This window comes from Equus asinus, chromosome 25 (genome assembly GCF_041296235.1).
Source record: "Equus asinus isolate D_3611 breed Donkey chromosome 25, EquAss-T2T_v2, whole genome shotgun sequence".
Lineage (NCBI taxonomy): Eukaryota > Metazoa > Chordata > Mammalia > Perissodactyla > Equidae > Equus > Equus asinus.
Window position 1 is genome coordinate 47859877 of NC_091814.1, and position 23953 is coordinate 47883829.

Consider the following 23953-nt stretch of genomic DNA (forward strand, 5'->3'; position numbering starts at 1 on the left):
GATTACAATCATCTTGCTTTCTCCTCTCAGTTGTTATTGTTTTCTCTTCTACAAATCAATCAGTTTTTCTCGCACAGCTTGGTGCCCCTGGGTTTGACGTCACCGAGCGATCACTTGGATGCCCCAACATCTATATTCTCACGTTCAAATTCCGCTGGAAATAAACCAAAGAATACTAATTCACTTATTTTCTAACCGGTTTAATTTTAAACTTAGTGTGTGCCAAGTGATCAAAGTTACTTAACCTCATCAAGCCTGTGTTTCATGACCTGCAAAAAGGGGGCAGTAATTATAATACCTTCCTCATATGTTGTTACAACAATTAAATTTTACAGTGGCCATCACACAGCAAGTGCTCAATATATGTTGGTTGTTGTTATTATTTTCTCTTACACCCAGTTCCTAAATAAAGCTTAACATGTAAAATCTAACATGAGTGCTTGGGAAAAACAAAAGAATATTAGAAATGTTTGAGATATGAAAGCAGTTTCCACCTATCCTCTAAACAAAGTAGGATTCTATCAGTTGCAGCGTTCTCTTACTTCTTACATATTACGACAAATTTAGTCAATGCTCTAACTTTATAAAATTTTTATATACTTTTTATTCATTTATTCAACAAGTTTTTTAAAAGAGGCAGTAGAGGGTAACAGGTATTCTGGTACCAGATGGACTCAGTTCAAATATTAATTATATGACCCTGGGCAAGTTATTTATCTTCTATGTGCCTAAGTTTCCTCAACTTTACAATGTAGATAATAGTACCTAAACCTCATAGGTAGCACCTAGAACACTGCCCAGCAAAGAGAAAGTACTCAGTAAGGAGTAAGTAGCTTACTACAAAGTTGTATCTTCCTACGAATGTGCTAGATGTTGAAGATTGTGGGACAAATGACACAGTACTTGCTTCAAAGGGGTCGAGACAGATAACGGCAGTATAATTTGTCAAATATCTACATATGAGGGATGCTTGAACCCTTAACTGCACACAGAAATGGCTTCTTTCATAATAAAAATTAATATTAAAAAAACCCAAAATATTGAAAATTAGCATTTGGGGTGGGTGATGGGTGCACTGGGGTTCAATATGTTATTCTTTCTACTTTTGTGTATGTTGGAAATTTTACATAACGAAAAGTTGTTTTAAAGATGATAAATCATTTCCTCTTTCAGAAGATAAGCCAAAATTATAAAATTTGAAGGATTTTCTTTCACACCAATGTCTTTATACTACAAATTAACTTTTGTCAGCAGCAATGTTTAAGGTTCAGAGATGTTAAGAATTCTCTTGACAAGACTGCCACCTGCTGGATTACCTTAAATTCCACCATTTACATTTTGTGATTTAAACACATTAAATACCACGCATAACCCAGTAAAAGGCAAGGGTTTCTCTTTTCCAAGAAAGATAAATCCAAGTATTTACAAAATTTCCCGTATCACAGAAAATTCTACCTGTTATGTTGGACAAAGTATTTTAGGAGAAGACCCCTTTTAGTTTGAATGTCTACAGAGTCATCTGACAGAATACGTGAAAAAGGAAGTACAGAAAGTTAACATGGATTTAGTAATTATTGCTGGATATATGAACCCATAGCTGTTAGAAATTATCATCAATTATACTAAAATAAAAGCAATATAGTAAGTGGTTATATATGGAATGAAAAAAAAATTTTTTAACTATCCTGAAGTTATACAAATGGGTACTTGGGCTTAGGTAAAATTTCTAATGATAGCAATATATACTGATTCAAAAGGTGTTTTATCCCAAATAACTGAGGTAGAAACTGAGATAACGTGCTCTGGAAAAATCTCTTAAAATTATTCAAAAAGTACCTCAAGTGATAATGAAGACACTGATGTTGAAAACTATTGAGAGTCTGAATAAAGTTGTTTTGTGAATATCAGATGGGCAAAAGGCAACATTTCTAAGTAATTATTCTGTGTAATATATTTTAAACATATGTGTAAATGTTTAATTAAATTAAAGAAAACATTATAATTAGGCATTCAACTATTTCACCTATATTCATCAAGATTTCTATATTCAAGCTGATCAAACTTGGAGCTTCTAATTGGGAAAAGGAAGAACTGCCTTATAGACAAACAAAGCATAGGCATCCAGAGTAGATGCATAATATACCATTTAATTATAAAACTCAAAGATTTTTAAATACTATTTATTAAAAGTTAAATTACTCAACAATTAATACTTCTCTGCTTGTGTTACTACAGACTTGTCAAATGGAAAGCTGCCTTTTGTTATGCCAGAAACGAAGTGCTGAGGGCATGTCAAAAGGACAAACAGTTTGAAGGGGCTCCCACTGGCAAGTTCTGGGACAATTTGAGGACCAAATAATGGAGCACTGTAGTGAATTATAAACTACTGGGGTAGGGCGGAGGTTCAGGAGTCTATGCCAATAACAAATAAATAAATAAATAGTACAAAATGAGAGCTCCAGCTTACATCAGAATGACAAGATCTAACTGGTAAATCGAGAGAAAGTGCAGGAGATGGAAAATTATCATTTTGCATCCATCATGGTAAAGATTAGATCAGACAAGAATCATGAATAAATGCTGAAGAAAATTTTCATGAGAAGCAGGACATTTTCATGGGACTCCCTATAGACTGCTTACCAGCTGCAATGGAGGGAAAAAAAGGAATTACAGTAGGGACAGATGTCTTGACTGGGTAATCAAAATTAACATCACTGGCAAGAGATATATGGTTATCAAGCACCTCCAGATGTGATACATTGTGAAGGAAACATCACCACCTATGCAGCAATATTTAATCTGAATCTAATCAGGATGAAATGTTAGATAAACCCAAAATGAGCAATGTTATATTAAAAAGAGGAGAAAGGGATATAATCTTCAAAAATGTCCATGTTGTAAGAGACAAAGTCTGTGGCAATGTTTCCAGATTAAAGAAAGCTAAATACACATGGCAACTAAATGCAATATCTGACCCTAGTGTGAATCCTGAACTGGAGGGGGAAAAGGATGTGATTGGGTTAACTGATAAAACTGCACACAGCTGGTAGGTTAGATAAAAAGTATTGTACGAATGCTAAATTTACTGCAGTTGATTCATATAATGTCGTTATATAAGAAATATCCTATCTGTATTTTTAGGAAAGACACATTTCCCAAGGAAGTATATAGGGATAAAACGCCATGATGTATGCAACTTACTCTTACATTGCTCAGAAAAACAATAGTGTGTGTGTGTGTGTGTGTGTATGTGTGGAGGTAGGTAGGGAGAGAAAGACTGAGAGAACAAGAGAGAGAGAGAGAGAGGAAAGGAGAGACTGAGAAAGCAGGTACAAAGCAAACGGGAGTAAAATGTTACCAATAGGTGATTCTGAGTTTACAGGTGTTCTCTGTACTAGTTTTATTTTTTTAACTCTTCCGTAAGTTTGAAATTACTTCCAAATAAAATTACTTCCAAACATTGCTATATCTACTGCTAACAAAAAAAAATTAAAACCCCGTCATCATTCTTTTAGGACTAAAATATTCAAAATCAATGATATCTTTAATCATCAGCTATTTTTCATAAATTTTAAGAAGCCATCAATCTTAAGACTCACAATTATTTTTTTATACCAGTAAGAAAGGGAAAAAAAGATGACAACTGTAAGATTCCATCAACTGTTAAACACACAATTTCAAAGATGTTAAATGTGAAAACATATGCATCTTAATATTGATGAAACATGGTTTTTATGTAATTTCACAAACAATTAAAAACGCATGCATCGCTGTACCAAGATGTTGACTGAACAGAACTCTTCCTGTTATCTGGATACTGGCAGTAGAATCCAAAGACGGGAACAAAGTGGAGCTAAATAGCTGACATTCTAAAGAAAGCTGCAGATCACTAGGGGCCAGACACCTCCCTCCTAGGTCTCAGAGGGACAGAGGTGGCCATCAGCCGCCACCTCAACTGGCCCCACTTTCATTCCCAGTCTAGAGAATGTGGAGAGGGGAGAGGGAGTGGTCATAGTGGACAGCAGCCTTGATAAGAGACTTTTCTTTCTCTAGTGATCATTGCCAATTTTTTCCACTCCTTAAAGCCAAGTGAATAGGCATTTGTTTTTCTTTCCAGTTTTTTTGCCACTATAAACAACGCTCTAATAAACATCCTTGAAACATGTCCATAGACAGCGTACTTTTATTTCCAACAGGATAGATTCCCTAGAATGGGACTAACATGTCCAATTATACGTATGTTTTTATCTTTATACATGTTGCAAGACTGCTTTTCAAAAATGATATACACACACTTTACCCTTTTCCACATATCCCCATCAGCTCTACATGTTATTTTTGTCAATGCGATATCTTATTCTTACCTTAACTACAATTTCCTGTCTATTTGTGAATCGGGACATCTTTACATACATATATTTGTTAGCCATGTGAATAGCTTTCCTGTGATTTGTCTACTCATACTCTTGTTTTTCTTTTTTTCTGCCAATATGTATATTATAGATAATAATCTTTCATCTGTCATTTATATTACAAATATTTTTTACAGAATTATCATCTGTTATCCTTTGTTTATAGTATCTTCTGTCCTACAAGAATTTTTTGTTTTGTTTTTATATGGTCGAATACACACATAAATATACAAATGAACACACACTCATATATGTGTGTGTGTGTATTTATATACTTAAAAGATGTAGCATTTAAAGCTTCTGAAATCCCAGTAACTAAATGGACTTTTTAATAATCAAAGATGAATGAGAAGTTAAGGTATCTGACCTATATGTAAATGATGGACAACAGGAAAAAGAAACGTGAACAAACAGGGTTAAAGCAGTTATTACTGAAAAAATAAAACCATTTCATGTTTACTTCCCCCATCAATTGAGATTTTCAATGCACCAGCCACATCTAACTTATTTAAGTGGAGAAAGCATTATGATTTTCATTCTCATTTTTAAGTGGAGAACTCAAGTATGGAGAAAAGCCAGGCTGAGTAAGACAACTGAGATTCATAGTACATCTCTTGAAACACAGTAACAGTGTCAGCACAAGTTTTTGAGAGCATTTAGGAGCAAGCTGCTTACCTTTCAATAGCTAATTCTTTGTTAGAAAGTTGCTGTACTGTAATCACAAGCTTCTTCTCTATTCCTTGTTTTAATTTGAAATAAAACTTATCTCTATCCTTAGGCACAGGACTGAAAGATGCAAAAAAAAGAGAAATTATCGATACAACAATTAAGACAATTAAATAAGATAATCTATTCCAAAGTTAGAATGAGATAAGGTATTTAAGCAACAACACCGTTATTCTCAAGATGCACTAAACTCTCATCTTGCCACAGAGTTACAAACTACAAATTTTACACTCAGCAAAACGGAGTAGCTATTAATTTTTAAACTGGATTTACAAGAGCCTTATATTTTATCTCCAACCAAGGTTAAAAACAAGATTTCTAAAATGACATAACTTTGAATTTTGGTTTTAAATTTAACAAATTTAGGAATATGGTTTATTTTTTAAGACTGTCACATTTCTAGTTTAGCTGGTTGTGTGGCCATGAGTGCCCTTTGACATAGTGAAACCCAAGGCAAAGCAAAGTGAGAAGAGCTTACTTTTAAATATCTAGAATTTGAGATGACTGAGACAGATCCAAGTAAATATAAATAAAAGATGGACAAAGGGGACCCCAGTGGCCTAGTGGTTAAGTTTGGCGCTCTCTGCTTTGGCAGCCTGGGTTCAGTTCCCAGGCATGGACGGACACAGCTGGTCAGTGGCCATGATGTGGTGGCGGCCCACATACAAAACAGGGGAAGATTTGCCACAGATGTTAGCTCAGGGCAAATCTTCCTCAGCAAAAAAAAAAAGAAAAAAAGATGGACAAAGAGCTATAGACCAGGGCAAGTTAAATTCTAGCCTAGGCCAGACTGACTATTCTTTTTTTTTTTTTGCTTGAGGAAGGTTGGTCTTGAGCTAACACCTGTGCCAATCTTCCTCTATTTTTTGTATGTGGGATACTGCTACAGCATGGCCAGATGAGCAATGTGTAGGTCCACACCCAGGATACGAACCAGTGAACCCCGGGCCACCGAAGCAGAGCATGCGAACTCAACCACTACACCACCAGGTTGGCCCCTAGACTGACTATTCTTAAGAATTAATTCAATAAAACAATAAATGTCTAAAATGTAGGTTGTCTATCTGAAAATGAAAAATACCCTGAGCAACTTATCTGAAACAAGACTCAGTTTCTATATCTATAAAAAACATAAAATACCTAACAATTATTGTTAGAATTAAAGGCATAGTTAAGGCACACAGGCGATCGTTAAAAAGTATAACTGTTTCCTATTACCTATTTTTGAACTGGAGGAAAACATTCTAAATATACAAGGGAAGGAAACGTTTAATTAAATGATGATCAAACCACACAACATACTATTGGTAATCATTAAAAATGATTTTAATTAAGAACATTTGAATTAAAAGTTTTTTATATCATAAAAGATAAAAGAAATTATATATACAATTGTATAAAAATACTCCCTAGAAATAAACAAAGGGAATAAATGAAATATTAAAAATAATGTCTGTAGCTGACTAGACTATGACTTTTTATTCTTTTATCTTACTAAATTTTCTATAATATCAGTATTTTTAAATATTAATCATTTACATAAAATATTTGAAAAGCATAAGTAAAACATACTCATTCACCAAATATTTATTTATCATTTTAAGGTTTTATATCAACATTGTATAGTTTCTGAAGCCTATATATTAGCCAACATTATATTTCAGGTACAGTGCCAATTTTTATTCTTTCCAAATAACCTCACCTAAAGTTTCCTTTTCCATCATCTTCTTTTACCTCCAAGGAGACACTGAAGGTAAACACATCACTGTCAGGGGTAGGAATAACTGAGTCTTTAACATCAGACACTTGTCTGGAAGAACGTTTGAATGCTGTACAAAAACTATACAAAATTCTGCTTACCTAAAAGAATAAAAACGGAAATACCATTAGGCAAAGGTTTTAACTGCATTTTAATATCCTTATCTCCTAATTCTTGAATCTATAACATTCATGGTCACAATTCCCTTTAGCAGATAAAGTAAATATATTTTAAGCAGATACATATATATGATATATACATAGTTTATAATATATTATATAGTTTATAATATATAGTATAAATACAGTCAAGCATGTGTGTACATAGTTTGCTTCTTTGAATCTGGAATTTAAACACAGTAATAAAAATGCTAAATTTAAGTTCACAAAAGAAACTATATTTATTTATAAATGTTTCCAGGACTCAGAACATACTATATTGTACTGAACGAATCCTAAGATAATTACTAGAATGATGCGGGATCTAAATCTTCCCAATGAATACACACAAACAAGGTTTTAGCCCAAGCTGCCAATTTCTCTTTTCACTCCCCTCAGCTTCAGAGGGCTAGACACTAAGTCACAGAATAAAGCAAATCCTGCTGTTAGCAATAAGAAAACATGATTTAAAGAGCTTCCAGTGTTATTACTCAATGTTCTTGCAGTATAAATGCAGTGCAGGATTCCCAGAATGAATGCTGGAATGCTCTCATCTATTTTATTATTATTAAGCCACCCTGGTGACTACTTTAAAATGGCTAATACTCTTCTCCTAAAGTAAAGAGGTGCTCTAAATCCCTCACTCTTCCAGAAGTTATTCTCTTCCTTAGTTCCAAAAGAAGCATTATACCATTTCAAACTTGTAAGCCTGAAGCTCAAAAGACCTTCCAGATCTCTCGGGCCACCCATGGGTTGAACAACAAAAACAAGAAATAAGAAGGGTTTAGGAAAGGTTGTATTTTCAAAACCTCACACTGGGAGGTGCAAGAGACTTCTCTGAATATTAAATTCTTCACTTTAAGGTGAATTCAAACTATGCATTGAATCAGATTAGTCTAGTACTATGATAGTTTGTAAATTTCTTGAAACAAGAGAAATCATCAGTACTTTTAACAGCAGCAGAAAGTCGTAACGTAGGGGGGTCTTTCCTCGTTTTTCTATTTTTATTATACTCACATATTCCACCTTTTTCATACACACAATCTACCACATTCAAAAACAAGTGGTCCTCAAACTTCCAATAGCCATACTTACATCTATTAATCAATGATTACTCTAAACTGCCTTTCCAATGCCAAATTAATAATTTCTTAAATTAACTGACACACTTTTAACTATAAGAATGCTGCCTTCCAGCCTAAAGTTTAATTTGAGCAGTAGTATCCTATATGTATCACAGTGCTTATAAAATTTTTTAAATATTTTAATGTGTTATATACCAATGTAATTTTATACAAATAAGTAAAAACAATAAAAGTAGCAAAGGATTGATATTAATAAAGACTGTAGGCCTCAAATCTTATACAATTAAGACAATAATAAATTCATTCATTCATTCATTCAACAGATATTTTCTGAGCACCTTCTGTGTACTAAGTATTATTCTCGGTGCTAGGGATGCAGCAGCAAACATGGAGCTTACACTCCAGCACATGTAACTTGAACGCATTTGGGGTGGGTGAGAAGGAATCATTCGGTAAGCCAAAGCAGAAATATTTAGCCTCAATGTATACTTATTTGACTTAGTCCAATAACTTAAGTGATATAGAGGAAAACAGAACCAAAGAACATGTTAGAAATAAGTCACTGAAGATTATGCCTACAAGGTAAAGTGTAAATACTTTTAGTTCTTTGAGTACTCCCCACTTCCTAACTCCAAATAAAATGTGAAGCCTATTGTTCACTTTTTATACATTCAAATTTAGGATATTTATAAAACATTATATGTGAAAATAGAGGACTATCTGTACATAATTTTTGATACTTTACTAGAGCCAAACCTCAACCATGTTTATTCTTTTTTCTCCTCTGCCATACCTTCTATTTCATTTCCTTTGTGTCAGAGCTATCAGCAAGCCTGCCACATCAGGCCACACCAAACAAGTCAAAGAACTTGGGAAATTCCAAAGCAGACGGTAAGGCTCAGGAACTTCTTTTTTAAAATGCTAAGTATATGGGGCTGAGCCAGAGTAGTAGAGAATGATGGGGGAAAAAAATCAGACTACATCTTTCTCTCTTTTGGGAGGAAGGACACAACAGTCCATTAGCTTCACTAATAGCAGTCAAACTACATATAATCTTGACCATGTCTTGCAAGTTGCTATTTCCAACAACAAGGTTAAAATCATTTGTGAATTCCAGAGTGTGTGAATGAGCTGGAATGGTGATCCAAGCATTGGTAAGACAGAGTAGCTTTAGAAACAATGATTATCAATGTCTATAGTGATTGGAACAAATTGGGTAACCAATTACATCATGAAAAGAAAACTAAAAACACATACTATGGCAAACTTTTCTACATATGTCACACAAACAAATAATCTAGAATAGGCATTTTCTTTGCATAAGGCAAAGATTTACTAACAAATAACAGTACAATTTTTCCCCATAAGGCAGTACCTATAGAAAGCACTAATTAACACAAAACTATGTGTTGAGGTGGTAGCGGTGGTTGTTTTTGAAGAGGTGAGGAGAGGGGCACATGTAGATATGTGGAAAGGAGATACACCAAAATCTTAACCCTGGTGGAATTTTCAGTAACTTTTATTTTCTTTTTTCAGTATTTTCCAAATTCTCAAATATGTATTACATGTTAACAGCCAAAAAATGCTCTTAAACAGAAAGGTATTCACTTAAAATAAATAACAGCCAATTTTTCCCAAGATAAAGCCTTCTCACTAATATTGGTGAAAGAGAATCAACTCTTAAAAATAGCAAATATCAAGAAAATGTTCACCCAAGAAATAAATGTAGAAAATCATTCTATAAAGACACCCAGAAAGATATGTGTTAAAATTTTAAAAACAACTTACTCAAATATATTCCTCACTGAAAGGAGTTAAAATAAGAGGCATCACACAAGAAACTTTATTTTTTTTGCTGAGGAAGATTAACCCTGAGCTAACATCTGTTACCAACCTTCCTCTTTTTTTGCTTGAGGTAAGATTAACCCCAAGCTAACACCTGTGCCAATCTTCCTCCACTTTATGTGTGGGTTGCTGCCACGGCATGGCTGACGAGCGGTGTAGGTCTGCACACAGGATCTGAACCTACGAACCCGGACTGCCAAAGCAGAGCATGTTGAACTTAACCACTATGCCACAGGGCCGCCCCCACAAGAAACTTTTTAAAAATTATAAAAATTTATTTAAGGAAAACACTAAGAATGCAACTTCTGGATTAATTTCCAAAATAAGGCACTTTGTTAAAATATCATATCAACAAACATCTGTTTAGAAATAATATTTTCCCATGCAAAGAATAAGGTTTCCTTTTATATAGTGGCATATCAGCAACCCCAAGGAAAACCAGTGCATTATGAATAAAGATCTTCCCAATGACACCCTTGACATTTGATTGACACCTCTGAATGTCTTTAACACTAGATGATGACAACTATGCTTCTAAAACACACCACTAAGAATTGCTAGTGATGGCAAGTATGTTAAAACGTACGAACAACAAACATCAAAATCTGTTTTGAAGAAAATGGTTACACTGACTAGTAGAAATAAATTCTAAAAAAGAGTCAACTAAGCCTTTTAAAGTATCTTTAAAAACAGTTTTGTATATACATCCATAAAGATGCAACAAGAATAGGTGCCTCCTGGCTTCTTTCAGTATGCTTTCTGATATTCTGCTTTGCCTGCAATTCTTCAGCAGAAGCCCAGCACATCATTCTCCCTGAACAAAGACCATCAGCATCAAGGTACTTCTGGCTGAATTCCCCAACTCTTTTGCCATAGATAATTGAAATCCACTCCAGCATAGTCCTCAGAAGAATATCCAGGGTAACAAGTCAAATGTGTCCTAATTCTCCTGTGGGAACCCCTAATCCTTGTATCACAGGTCCAACCCTCACTGGCTTCCCTTCTCCCACTGTAGGCGACTGCTGCTTGTGGGACTTTAGTGTGAAATAAGAGCATCACAGTGACAGCCAGTAGTGGCAGCCATGCTGCAACTCCTGCTTGAGAAGACATCTTCTTGCCTTTGACTGCTGACAACTTCAGATTTCATCCAGGGACTCTGCAAACAATGGAAAACAAATAAATTAGCAACGCTCCCGCACAGTACATATTTAAGCAGTAAGAATGTCTGTCACCTGTTCCTGAGCTATCTTTGCCAACTGTTTGTGCATATCAAAAGTGACCCAACTACTAAGGACTAAGGTTGTCCCTTTACCACAGATCAAGAAACATCTGGGAACTAGGTAACCAGACAACCAGTAAATGCAACTAAAAGACTTCTGATTAATTTAAAGGGTAATTATTTTTTGAGGGGAGAGAGAAAGGTGTTGGACATCTTCTGTAAAAGGCATGAATAAAATCCAAAGGTAGATGGAAGGCAAGCTATATGACTGATAAATCCCTTTATAAAGCATAATGGAAAGCCAAAAATCCACAATTGGTTTTTATAATATTTAAGCAACAGGAAAGTTGTTACTGAAAATTACACGGAGAGTCTGGTGAGAGACTTCCATTTGAAACCCAGCTCTATCATCTATTCTCTTTGCCTTGGGATAAACAAAGGGTAACTATACAATTTATCCATCAAACCAGAACACTTTTGAGAATAAAATAGAGTGCTATTAATAATACACCTGAACGATAAGCATAAACTAGGACTGCTCCAGGCAAAGAGGAGCATAAGACTACTAGTCTAAATACATATTATCTATGTCATGGAGATGTTATAAGTATCAAGTAAATGCTTAGCACAGTGCCTGGCATAAGCTCTTTGGTATTTACACTGGGTTACTTTTGATTTAGAAATGATCTGTCATAATAAAGTTTAATGACAAGTGTCATGTATTTCTCCTTCAAACAATTTTACCACCAATGTTCCATAATGTAACACTTCGAAAAATGTACTCTAAAAAAAATTAGATACATGGATATCACTTTCTTACAATCTGCAATGTACCAAATATCTTCTCTAGAAATATAATTAACACTATTTAATACCATATCCAAAATGGTCAGGCGAAGAATTAGCCACAGTTTTGTCCACCACTCATCCACTGCTAAATCTCTGATAAATGACAAATATTTCCCCCACCCATAAACAAGTGGATGGCATAATCCAAAAGAGAGTTTCATACCGTTATAGTTATGAAAAATGCTTGCAGCTAGGTCCCCTTCAATTTCCTTCTGCAGCAGTGGCTCTGCCTCTCCAAGCAGCAGGGTCTCCAATTCTTCAAAGTTCATTTCCTTGTTGTTGAGTGCCAATTATCCAGAAGGCACACAGGTATGTTAAATGTTGGCTGCCAACATGAAAAGCCAGGACTCTACCATCTGCCTCCCCACCTCTGTAGTGGAGTTGTAAAATAGACCCCCTCATTCACAAACAAAACGTATTCTTTCAACATATTTATATTCTCTGCATCCTATGTGCCAGGCACACTTGTGCTCATTCATTCTCCTATCTATCACACTTTTGGCCAAACCAGTCATTATATATATAAATATATAAATGGTGGGATAAAAGAGATTCAGAACTATCTAAAAAAACAAAAAACCAAACACCAAACTTGAACTTCTAACACAGGCATGGTTTCTGGCAGACAACTTCTATGGCTACAATCTAAATGATGTAATGATGTTCATGCAAGTTCATTTTAGCATAAATAAAATTAATCATCAGGGCATAAGAATAGACATATCACTCAGACTCTGCATCCAACACACAAGAAATCTACATTTCTATGAGTTCCCATGTTGTAGCCAGAAACAAACTCTCTGAACTACTGTTAACACAATGGCTTAATTATGTTTCATGATAAAGAGAAAATAGAATAACTGCTTTCAGCATTTTCTACTGACAATTTATATTTCCAAAAGCAAACACACCTGAGACCTTGCTTGTCAATCCCATTTATTAATGCCTTTGAAATGGTTGTAACTACTAAAGTTCTAAAAGTGCAACTTATTTTTAATTTGGGGAAAACTCAATAGATACAGAAAAAAGGCAATTTCCCCATGTATTTAACAGCCATTTGATTCTGAACTACTTCTCCAGTCTAAGAATAAACCACTACTTAATAACTGCTAAGAGGAACTTACTGGCATCTTCAAAGGACTACAAGTTGATACCCATGCTGTACGTTAAGCATTTGTATTTTCAATTAGGCCAGTTCTACAGAGCCTCCGAGTGAACGCAGATAACAAATAACCACAGGTCAAAACCACAGAGATCCATGAAACAGCCTTAGTGCAATATCTAAGTAAAAGCAACATGCAACTATTAGGCCCAGGAGAGAAATATGAATTGTTACAGGCACTTTTTAAAATCACATGGACCAATCGACATGAGCAAAATAATAAAAGATGTGCAAAAATATTCCTCCTTTCGAAGCCTGAGTAATTACTACCATGGTGGGCTGGGAGGACAGCTCATCAAGTGGGATTTTTCTGTCACATCTGTTAAGCTGAGAGTGCCCTATAATACCACTTTAGTGCACAGAGTTATCAGATTTAGCTTTCCATATTCAGTTTTATGCCATTACAAATATTAACTTTCTCTTTAGAAATATACTACAAATTTATGTAATATGGTATATGGTCATACATACTAATTTATATGACAGTGAGATAAGGGTCCAAAAATAATACCCTAATTCATCTCTATAGCAAATTGCTACGATATATTATACTTACTGCCTCTTTAATTTCACAGGAGAAAACATGTATCTGAAATTCTTCTGAACCATGGGAACTCTCTGTAAACGCAAAGCAATTGCTCTCTGTTGTCCCATCATGTCCACGTGCACAGAATAACACCTTATAGATTGGAAAAGATGCTATTTCCACATTGCTGGATTGGTCTATGATTCTGCAGAACAGTGATGAAAAATGAGATAAAATATTAACTATCTTACTATGCCAGTAACAAAAACATGGTTATCTTAAAATCACAAAAATAAACTGGCACTAATAATGCAGGGAAACAAATTGTCTTTATATTCCTGCTATATATATATAAGGATGCATATGTATGCTATGTATATATATATATATACACATATATACGCACACACATATATATACATACAGAAACATCAATTCTTCACTTTCTTTTGACAATGACTTCATTTTTGTATTTCTTATGACCCAATTTACTTACGCCCAAAGCTAAGTATACATTGCCTGGTAAAATCTATGTCACCAATGCCTAAATGCTAGTCTTGTTCTGTTATGACAAAAAGAATGCCAGTATAGAATAGCACAGACCATCCTTGGAGAATTCATTTCTATTTAGAGCAGCACCTGTAAGTTTATCCAAGCCCCAGGTCATTGTTCAACCAAGACCTCTTTTACCCCAGAAATGGTCAGAGTGGTTCTAAAGATGAACTTAACAGCATTTAAGAGGTAAAAGGAGTTTGTGGGATTTAGGAGCAAATAATTCTCTAACTTTCCCTCTACAAATCCTAAACCCTAGATTGTTCTAAAAACTCAAGGCCAGGACCAGCCCCGTGGCCGAGTGGTTAAGTTCATGAGCTCTGCTTCGGCATCCCAGGGTTTCTCCAGTTCGGATCCTGGGCGCAAACATGCTCATCAGGTCATGCTGAGGTGGTGTCCCACATACCACAACCAGAAGGACCTACAACTAGAATATACAACTATGTACTGGGAGGCTTTGAGGAGAAGAAGGGGGAAAGAAAAACAAAGAAGACTGGCAACAGATGTCAGCTCAGGTGCCAATCCTAAAAAAAAAACAAAAACAAAAACCCAAGACCACTTCAGGATCTCAAACTGTGAAATCAAGAGACAAGTCAAAACACTAAGTCTTTGTCAAGGTGTGTTTGGTACTTTGAAACTAAATAAGTAAAATGCATTTTGACACTTTAAAGAGATATCATACAAACAACATATCTACAAAACCCTTTCCTGAAAAAGTCAAAGCGTTTTTATCAAAACCCTGTAAATGTATATTGCTATTATTTTGGTACTTAGAATTTAGCTAACGTTTTCCCACATTGCAAACTTTGAAGAATGATGCAGATCAGAAAAGAATTTAAAAAGCTTAAATCAGCCTTCAGGGAATATTACAGGTTCAGGAGACATTCGACCTAACTTCCTAGACCTGGTTCATTTATTTGTTCATTCAGCAAATATTTACTGAAAACTTGCTATGGACCAGATATTGCTATAGACACTGAAGCTACACCAGGGAAAAACACAAATAACCTGCTCGCATGGAGCTTACATTCTAGTGAGGAAGACAGACAATAAACAAATAAGCAAATAAATATACAATAAAGTATCAAGTCAAGGAAAATGCTATGAAGAAAAAAAAGGCCCAGTAAGGAGAAAGAAAGGGGTAGTTATACGGTATGATCAAAAGAAAAGCTCCTTTTGATAAACTGTTTCTTGAAGTTAAACTGAGAAGAGGCAAAAAAGCCACTGGAAAACCAAGGAAAGACTGTTTAGGCAAAAGAAAGAGACTATACAAAAGCCCTGAGGTAGGAATCATGACAGGCCCTGAGGCAGGGATCACACTGGGTTTGAGAAAGAACAAAGAGGCTACTACGACTGGAATGTAGTGAATGAATGCAGTCAATGAATGCAGTGAAAGAGTAAGAGAAGCAGAGAGCAGAGAGAGAAGACCGGTCAGACATGATAAAGATTTCGAATATAACCACAAGTGTGATTGGGGGCCACTGGAGGGCTGAGTGTAGGAGAACAACATTATCTGGTTTACATTTAAAGAAATTCAAAGTTCAGATGACATTAAATATTATTCCCAATTAAGCATAAGAGAAAAGGCCATTTTGCTTCTTTCCAGTCTGATGTAAAGAGCTTAAAATCTAGGGCTCACTCTAGTTTTTTGAACCACAGCTACAATGACATGTTGAAGGCAGGTTTTTATGCTCCTTCTGAATAAACATGACTTACAGGTATTTTTACAGTTATATTTCCATTTATAATATTCTAAGAATAAGTTTGTGGACTGGCCCAGTGGCGCAGCGGTTAAATGCTCACGTTCCACTTCAGCGGCCAGGGGTTCACTGGTTTGGATCCCAGGTGCGGATATCGCACCACTTGGCACGCCATGCTGTGGTAGGCGTACCAGATATAAAGTAGAGGAAGATGGGCATGGATGTTGTTAGCTCAGGGCCAGTCTTCCTCAGCAAAAAGAGGAGGATTAGCAGTAGTTAGCTCAAGACTAATCTTCCTCAAAAAATAAAAAGAAAATTAAATTAAAAATTAAAAAAAGAATAATTTTGCAAATACCCCATGCAGACAAGCAACACAATTTAAGCTTAAACATGTTTACTTAGCGTGTCTGCAGAGTAAAAGCAAATTCACAGTAAGTCCTAGTCCTGATTTGTGATATAATATATACAATGTCATCACCACCACCCAAAAAACTTCATACATGTCTAAGAGGGGAAAGAAAAGTAACAGTTTACCTTACAGAACCTTCTGGAACATTTGGCACATACAGAGTAACAGGAAAGGGGTACTGACTGGAAGATTTCATAGTTGCCATTGCCCGTAAAGCCTCCACCTCATTACGTGGGGAAGAAACTTTCATACATCCTAAGTAGGTCAGTTTGTTAAATAAAACACTATCTTCTTCAGGTAATCCACTTGGAGAAGATGGTCTGGGTGTAGAAATTTCTGAAGAAAAAAAAAAAGAAACACTCAAAAGTTAACACAAAACTTCACGGTATAATTTTGCCTATTGCCCAAAAACAAATGAAAAGTTGCAAACAAAATTCAGGTCTCTCTGTGTTTTCATTTCTTTTAATGTTTATTCTATATCTTAATTCAGAGTTCTGGAATTGGCTATTTTGTACTTTCAAATCTCTCAAAGTATCTTACTTAGCTATAACATCTTCAGAGAAAAAAATTCTAAGTTTTACATTTTAAAAAATCAAAAATACAGAGTTCAAATGGTATAGAACAATAAGGAGAAAAAAAACACACAAAAGAGAGTGTGAATTAGCCTAAAAATAATGAGGATTAAATAAAATTAAAATCAGCTAAAAGTTTCTCTTGGCTGTAAAAGATCCTGCACAGCACTGAATTTATCATATTAAGCAGCCTAACTTCCTAAGCAAAAGTAAACAATGTTAAGATGTTACATCTCATAATAATAGCAACAAAAGTCAAGCTCCTTATTTTGCTCCTTCCCGACTTGCTGGCTTCTATGAACTACATAAGTACTCCAATGGAAATTTTTTCCTCCAAATAATTATTTTGGTGAATGATCCTATGATTGCTTCCCCCAATTCTCCCCTCCTCATTAATGAGTTTCTTTAAACAAACAAACAAACAAACAAAAACAAACCAAAAAACTGTTCACTTTAATTCTAAGCACAGCAAGTAGTAAAGGCTCCATTGTGGTTAGACAGTATCTATCTGCATACATCAGGTAGTATAAAACTCTCCCTGTGCCACTCTCTCATCCCCACCTGAAACCCACATTCAGCTAGTCTCCAATTATCCCGTTGTTACCCATATCCATGCTGCACAAAATTAAGTATGCCTGTCCCACCCAAACTAGATGCTTACAGCATGTTCAAATTCTCACTAACAGGATTCTGCTTACAGGATATTAATAAAGTCAGAAAAGCCATTCCCAACCTCCCCCACTCCAGCTCCCATCCTTATACTAAAACATGCAACCTCACCACCTACTTTTTTTCTATTGAGAAACTAAAGCCATTCAAATGAATTACTTCACCTACCATGTTCTCCAGTCACTAAAACATGTTTTTTCCCCTTGGGAATGAGTTCAATGTACTACATTTCAAAATGGATAAATAAAAAACCACAAACACACTAAGGTTGAACGCCAACATGTTTCCATTTTACTATTATTGTTATATGCACATATATTATGCATTTTTGTTAAGTTAGCAAGAACTTATGCAACAACAATTATTTGCAAGGTCCTGTGGTAAAACCATGCTTCAGTGACAGATGAGCATGATAGATCAAGTAGTTCAAGCAGTCTAACTTACGTATAACTGGAGTCCTACAAAAGACAGGGGGAGAAAAGTTTTTTGAAGAAATAAGTATTTTACAAATCTGTATAACTCACAGATTCACAAAATTCTGTATAGCTCAAATATGCAAACAGTACAGAAATGGATCTAAAAGAGACAGGTAACAAAATTAGCAGACAAGACCTTTAAGTAACTATATAAATATGATAGAGGATTTAAAGAAAAACATCTAACAAAACAAGGAGAAAATTAAAGACAGAAAAGAGAACCAAAAGAAATTCTAGAGCTGAAAAATGCTAGATCTAAAATGAAACATTCCCTGGATGGATATAACAGCAGATTCTAAATTGCAGAAGAAAAGAATTGTTAAATAAGTTCCTTGGTATAAAGGAAAATGATACTAGAGGGAAACCAAAGAGTGCGAAAAGTTATAAATATGAGGGAACCTTCTTTTAAGTTCTTTAAAATATAACAGATTATTTAAAGTGAAAAATTAGTATTTTGTAGAATTTGTAATATACGGACAAGCAAAATGAACAACAACAAAAGCATAAAGTCTGCAAAGGAGGAAACAGAAGATCCTCACAGTATACATGAAGTGGTATATTATTATTAAAACAGAGACATGCTGAAGAATTGGGTTATAAACCTCAACACAACCACTAAAATAATAAAACAAAATTATATAGTTAACATCCCAGTAATGGAGATAAAACAGAATATTAAAAAATATTCAATTCAGAGGAAGGCAGGATGGGGGGGAAAGGAACAATAAAGAAAGGGACAAAAAGAAACAAACAGCAAGAGAGTAGGTACACTTATATCCAAACACATAAGAAATTGCATTAAATGTAAATTGTCAAAAACAGGGGTCATCAGTTTTAGCTGTAAACAGCCATATTATAAATATTTTAGGCTTTGTGGGCCCAGAGGAAAAAAATCTAAGATACTATGCAAATATTTATATAAAAAATAGAGAAAACAATCTTCCACAATTTTTTTTTTTACAAAATTCAAATTTTAATTTATGGACACTGAAATTTGAATTTCATGTAACTTCCACATATAACAAAATATCATTCTCCTTTTGACTTGTTTTGAACCCTTTAAAAATGTAAAAACAATGCTTACCTTGAAAGCCATACTGAAAATAAGTAGTGGCCAGGATTTGGCCCATGGGAGATAGTTGCTGACCCCTGGTCTAAACATACCAATTAAAAGACAGTCTATCAGACTGGATAAAAAAAGCAAAACTCAATTATGTGCTATCTATAAGAAACATGCACTTTAAAGACACAAATAGCTTAAAAGTAAACAAAAAAAATAGAAATAGACATACCATTGCAAACACTAATTTTAAGAAAATGAGAGCAGCTATGCTAGTATCAGAAAATTAGACTCCAAAACAAGGAATACTAAAAGGAGAAAAATGGGCATTTTACAATGTTAAAGGTCAGTTTATAAGGAAAACATAGTAAGTTTAAGTGGTTATGCCCCTAACACTTCAAATACCTGAATACCTGAGCTTCAAAATATCTAAAGTAAAAACTGGCAGAACTAAAGATGCTCAAACTGAACAACAGTCAAGTTGAATAATAAGTCTGCTATCACTTTTCTCTCTTAACTGAAAACACTAGACAGAACATAAAAAATAACTACCTGAGGATTCTTTTTTAAAAAAGGAGACAATAATAGATTAGAGAGAGAAGTCAAAACTTGAAGAACTACCACTACAGTGTTGAAGTTCCTTTTTTTTGTCCTTTGTCTTCCAGTTTTGACCTAAGAGCAACCCAACTTGCAGAACCATGCAGCGAGTAACAAAACTGTGAAAGAAATCCAATCTTCCTGGCCAAAGGACAAAAAAGAAGTCCCTGCAAACCAGAGAGTGTTTGGGGAATTATAACTTGTTTTGGCGTTTTTCCTCTCTTCCTTTTTGCTCTGCCAGTTCTACCACAAGTCCAGCCATAATTATGGAGCTGGAGCTGCACTACAACTAGGGGGTGAGGAGGCGGATTAGGGAGTACCTCAGGCATCTAAAATTTGGAGGAAAAAAATGTCTTCCAGGAGGAGAAGAGAAAGAGATTAGTACAGAAAAAAATATTTCTAAGAAATAGTGGCTAAAAACTTCACAAATTTGGTGAAAGACAAATTTACAGATTCAAGAATCTCAGTGAACCTCAACAAAAATAAATTCTAAATTGTTCTCAAATAATTTTTGAATTCTTTTCAAAGGACACTGAAATTCTAAATTATTTTCAAAGGTCATTGCTCCATAGAAATCCAGGGGTTCTATGAAGGTGGCCAATGGAGATGAGGAGCCTACGCCATGCCCCACGTCCATTTTAAGCAGATGTGTGCTTAATGTGGGCTTGGATCTAAGTTGTTGTTTTTTTTTAAGTGCTTTCTTTTCCCCCCCCCCCCTTAAAGATTGGCACCTGAGCTAACAACTGCTGCCAATCCTTTTTTTTTTCCTGCTTTATCTCCCCAAATCCCCCCCGGTACATAGTTGTATATCTTAGTTGCAGGTCCTTCTGTGGGACACCGCCTCAACGTGGTCTGACAAGCAGTGCCATGTCCACGCCCAGGATCCGAACCAGCAAAACCCTGGGCCACCACAGTGGTGCAAGCGAACTTAACCACTCGGCCACCGGGCCAGCCCAGGACCTAAGATTTTATGTGATTTTATTTTCAGCTTCAAGATTTCCAATACTACTGATGACGATGATGATGATAAGCATTTTATTTGCTACTTAGTTTGCACCAGGCATTTTACAAAATACTTTACATGGATGATGTCATTTAATCCTCCAACATCCGAATGAGGCAGGTTCTAGTTTACCTCTTTGTTACAGATGAGGACTGCTAGAGAAGTAAAATAACTTGCACAAGGTCATACAGTCACAGACAGAGCTTGGATTCAAACCCAGGTCTGAACTTCAGATATCATGTCTTAACCTCCATGAAAGGTCTAAAATAAGATGAATTAAAAGCACAATTTAGTTCTTATTCTGCTCTTAATTACAGAGTATCAGCTCTTCAAGGGAAGGAACTGTTCTAGCCTTTTTTATTCCCAGCACTTATTAATAGTGTCTAAAAGACTAGACACTCAAGGTATATCAAATGAATTAATCACTAAATAAATGAAATTTTTTAGGGTTAGTGGTCCTTTCAGCAACCTATCACATCATCTAGGCCCCACCTACACCCTATCCCATCCACAACTAAACGCATCATAACCGCAGCCTTCATGTAGACAAACTCATTGGTAACTATTCAATTATGAGATCCTGAGTCAAGCAGGTGAATAGCAGAATATTTTTAGCAAGGCAACACTTTTAGACCTGATAAAATCATATACCGGTATAAGGAATTCCATTCCACCCAAATATAAATTCAGTCCTATTCAAGTCATGCTTCTTTAATTCCATCATCCCTTCTTCAGCAGAAGGATGCAAAGAGTAACAAAGAGCATGAGAGAGAAGACTCATCTGTGTATCCAAACAGTATTTTAGTACATTGCAGTAAACTAGCAAAGATTTCTTGTTAGAGCTGCAGTCAAGTAGCCAGGACATAAGATCCCCAAATGACAAAAACCAACAAGTTATCATGATGTTTAAACAAAAAGCTCTCATCTATCTCGTTTTATAACAGGCAAACAACATACCTTTAATGTTCACTTTAAACCATTTAAATCTAAATAATTTCCAGACAGTTCTTTGCCATTGAAGTTAAGTCTCATTTTAAACCAACCACAACAATTGTGTTGACTGCAACTATGAAAAGGCAGCTGAAATGTCTTGTCTTACTCCATTCAGGCTGCTTTAACAAAACACCACAGACTAGGTGGTTTATAACCAACAGACATTTATATCTCACAGTTCCGGACGTAAGGAAATCCAAGATCAAGGCGCTGGTGAGAGACCGCTTTCTAGTGAGCATCTTTTCAGTGTGTCCTCACAAGGTGGAAGGGACAAGCTAGCTCTCTGGGGTCTCTTTTATAAGGGGACTAATCCCATTCATGAGAACTCTACCCTCATAACCTAATCACCTCTCAAAGGCTCCAGTTCCTAACACCATAGCTTTAGCAGTCAGGAGTTCAACATATGAATTTTGGGGAGGACACATTCAGACTATAGCATGTCTTCTTATTGAAAATGAAAACTAAAAATATATAACTAGAAAAGAATAGTAAAAACTTACTTGTAAAGCAAAGAAAATTCTTCCTATCTACCAAGATCTTCAGTGAAAGATACATTTTTAAATATGTATTTACTGTAATGGGTGTTGAGAACACAAAAAGGTACACAATACATGGTCTCTATCAAATATGCTCAGAAATAAGAATCACATTATCTAAGTCACTGCAAAGGATAATTGATTCCAAGAACCCATCAGAGCTACATCAGAAAAGGTATTTCTTCCTTTTGATTCCTTTAACTAGAAAGTAGCATAATTATATGAACGCTGGTATCAGTATGCTTTGGGTTTTGAGGGAGGGGTGGGGATTTAAGAAACTCAAAAGATAAAGCAAAGCACAATGAATAATACAATCTCTCATGTTCCCTCAATGAAGAACAAAAGTTAATACTTAGTAAAGTTTGTTTCCAATCTTGTATTTTTAAAGAAATTTAAAAAATAATATATATATACACGTATATATATGTATGTATATATATAGCCTAAGTCCCTCTAAACTTAAATCTAGGCATGAGTATGACTATACACTGAGACCTATGAGTCTTTATAAGAATCATCAAACTAGCGGGTGCTCTTAGAGACCCTCAACACGTTGCAAATATCTTCTCCTAGCCTGTCATTTAATCATATTTATTATGGTATCATTCTCATTCAGAAGATTTAATTTTTATGTATTAAAATATAACTCTCTTTTCCTTTATGATGTGGCTTTTTCTACCCTGACAAACACAAAAATATTCTCCAATATTTTCTTCTTAAAGGCTTAATTTCCCCCATTTAAATATTTGATTCACTAGGAATAAATCTTGTGTATAGAGTAAGTTAGGGCCATCAAGGCCCCATTGTGCAGCACTTTGGCCTATATCTATACTTACCCTACACAAACATTCAGAAATGGATCATGAACGTCTTAAGCCTTTCAGGATAACCATATCTCTTCTGTCAGACGGACTTATTGAGGAGTTTGAATGCAACCAAAGCCTACACCAGTCAGTTCATGTCATCTCCCTGACCACTAGAAAATGGTTCAGTTGGCTCAGTCAGAGTAAAACTCACAACTTTTGTTCAATGGGTAGAAGAACAGAGCTCTTCTCTCTGCCACCAGGCATGAACAAATCACCTGGCCTTACTTACCAATTTCTGCTGCTAACTACCTTGTGACCAGAAGGGAAGTCAGTTAAGGAGGAAGGCGACATGGAGAAGATCAATGCTGAGTAGTATACAAAGAAACATTACAAGAACCCAGACCAAACCACATCTCTAGCATTTAAAGTAGCTGAAGCAGAAGTTGGGTTTGGTTTAGTTTGGGTTTTCTTGCACCCAAAACCGTTTTGACTTACAAGTTGGTATTCCTACTACAAATCCTACTCACTCATGAATGTATTTATTATTCAAAACGCTGATAAGTTGATATGCTATTTTACTTACAATTTTCACAAATTATAATCTGAAATAACTGTAGTCAAACTGAGTAAAAAGACACATCATATGAAAGACTGTGTCCATTACACTACTCTCTGATATCCAAGAATTTATTCACTTACTCAGTAAGTATTTATTGAGGGCTTACTATGTGCAAAGTACCAGGTGTAAAATGTAGACCCAGACATCGTCCCTGCTCTTCGAGACTGATTTTACAAGTAAAGGTACAAACAGGAACATAAGAACCAAAGTGGAAACTCTC

General features: G+C 35.2%; 1 protein-coding gene across 7 annotated transcripts in view; it reads right to left on the reverse strand.

Moving 5' to 3' along the window:
- Positions 1-23953, reverse strand: part of RABGAP1L (RAB GTPase activating protein 1 like) — a 668256-nt gene that overhangs the window by 576369 nt on the left and 67934 nt on the right. For all 7 annotated transcript variants that reach the window (XM_070498037.1, XM_070498036.1, XM_070498038.1 and 4 more), the window contains 4 exons: positions 16528-16738; positions 13772-13946; positions 6841-6998; positions 5088-5198 (listed from right to left, as the gene is read on the reverse strand). In XM_070498037.1, coding sequence (XP_070354138.1) covers positions 5088-5198; positions 6841-6998; positions 13772-13946; positions 16528-16738 — 655 coding nt within the window. The remainder of the gene's footprint in view (positions 1-5087; positions 5199-6840; positions 6999-13771; positions 13947-16527; positions 16739-23953) is intronic.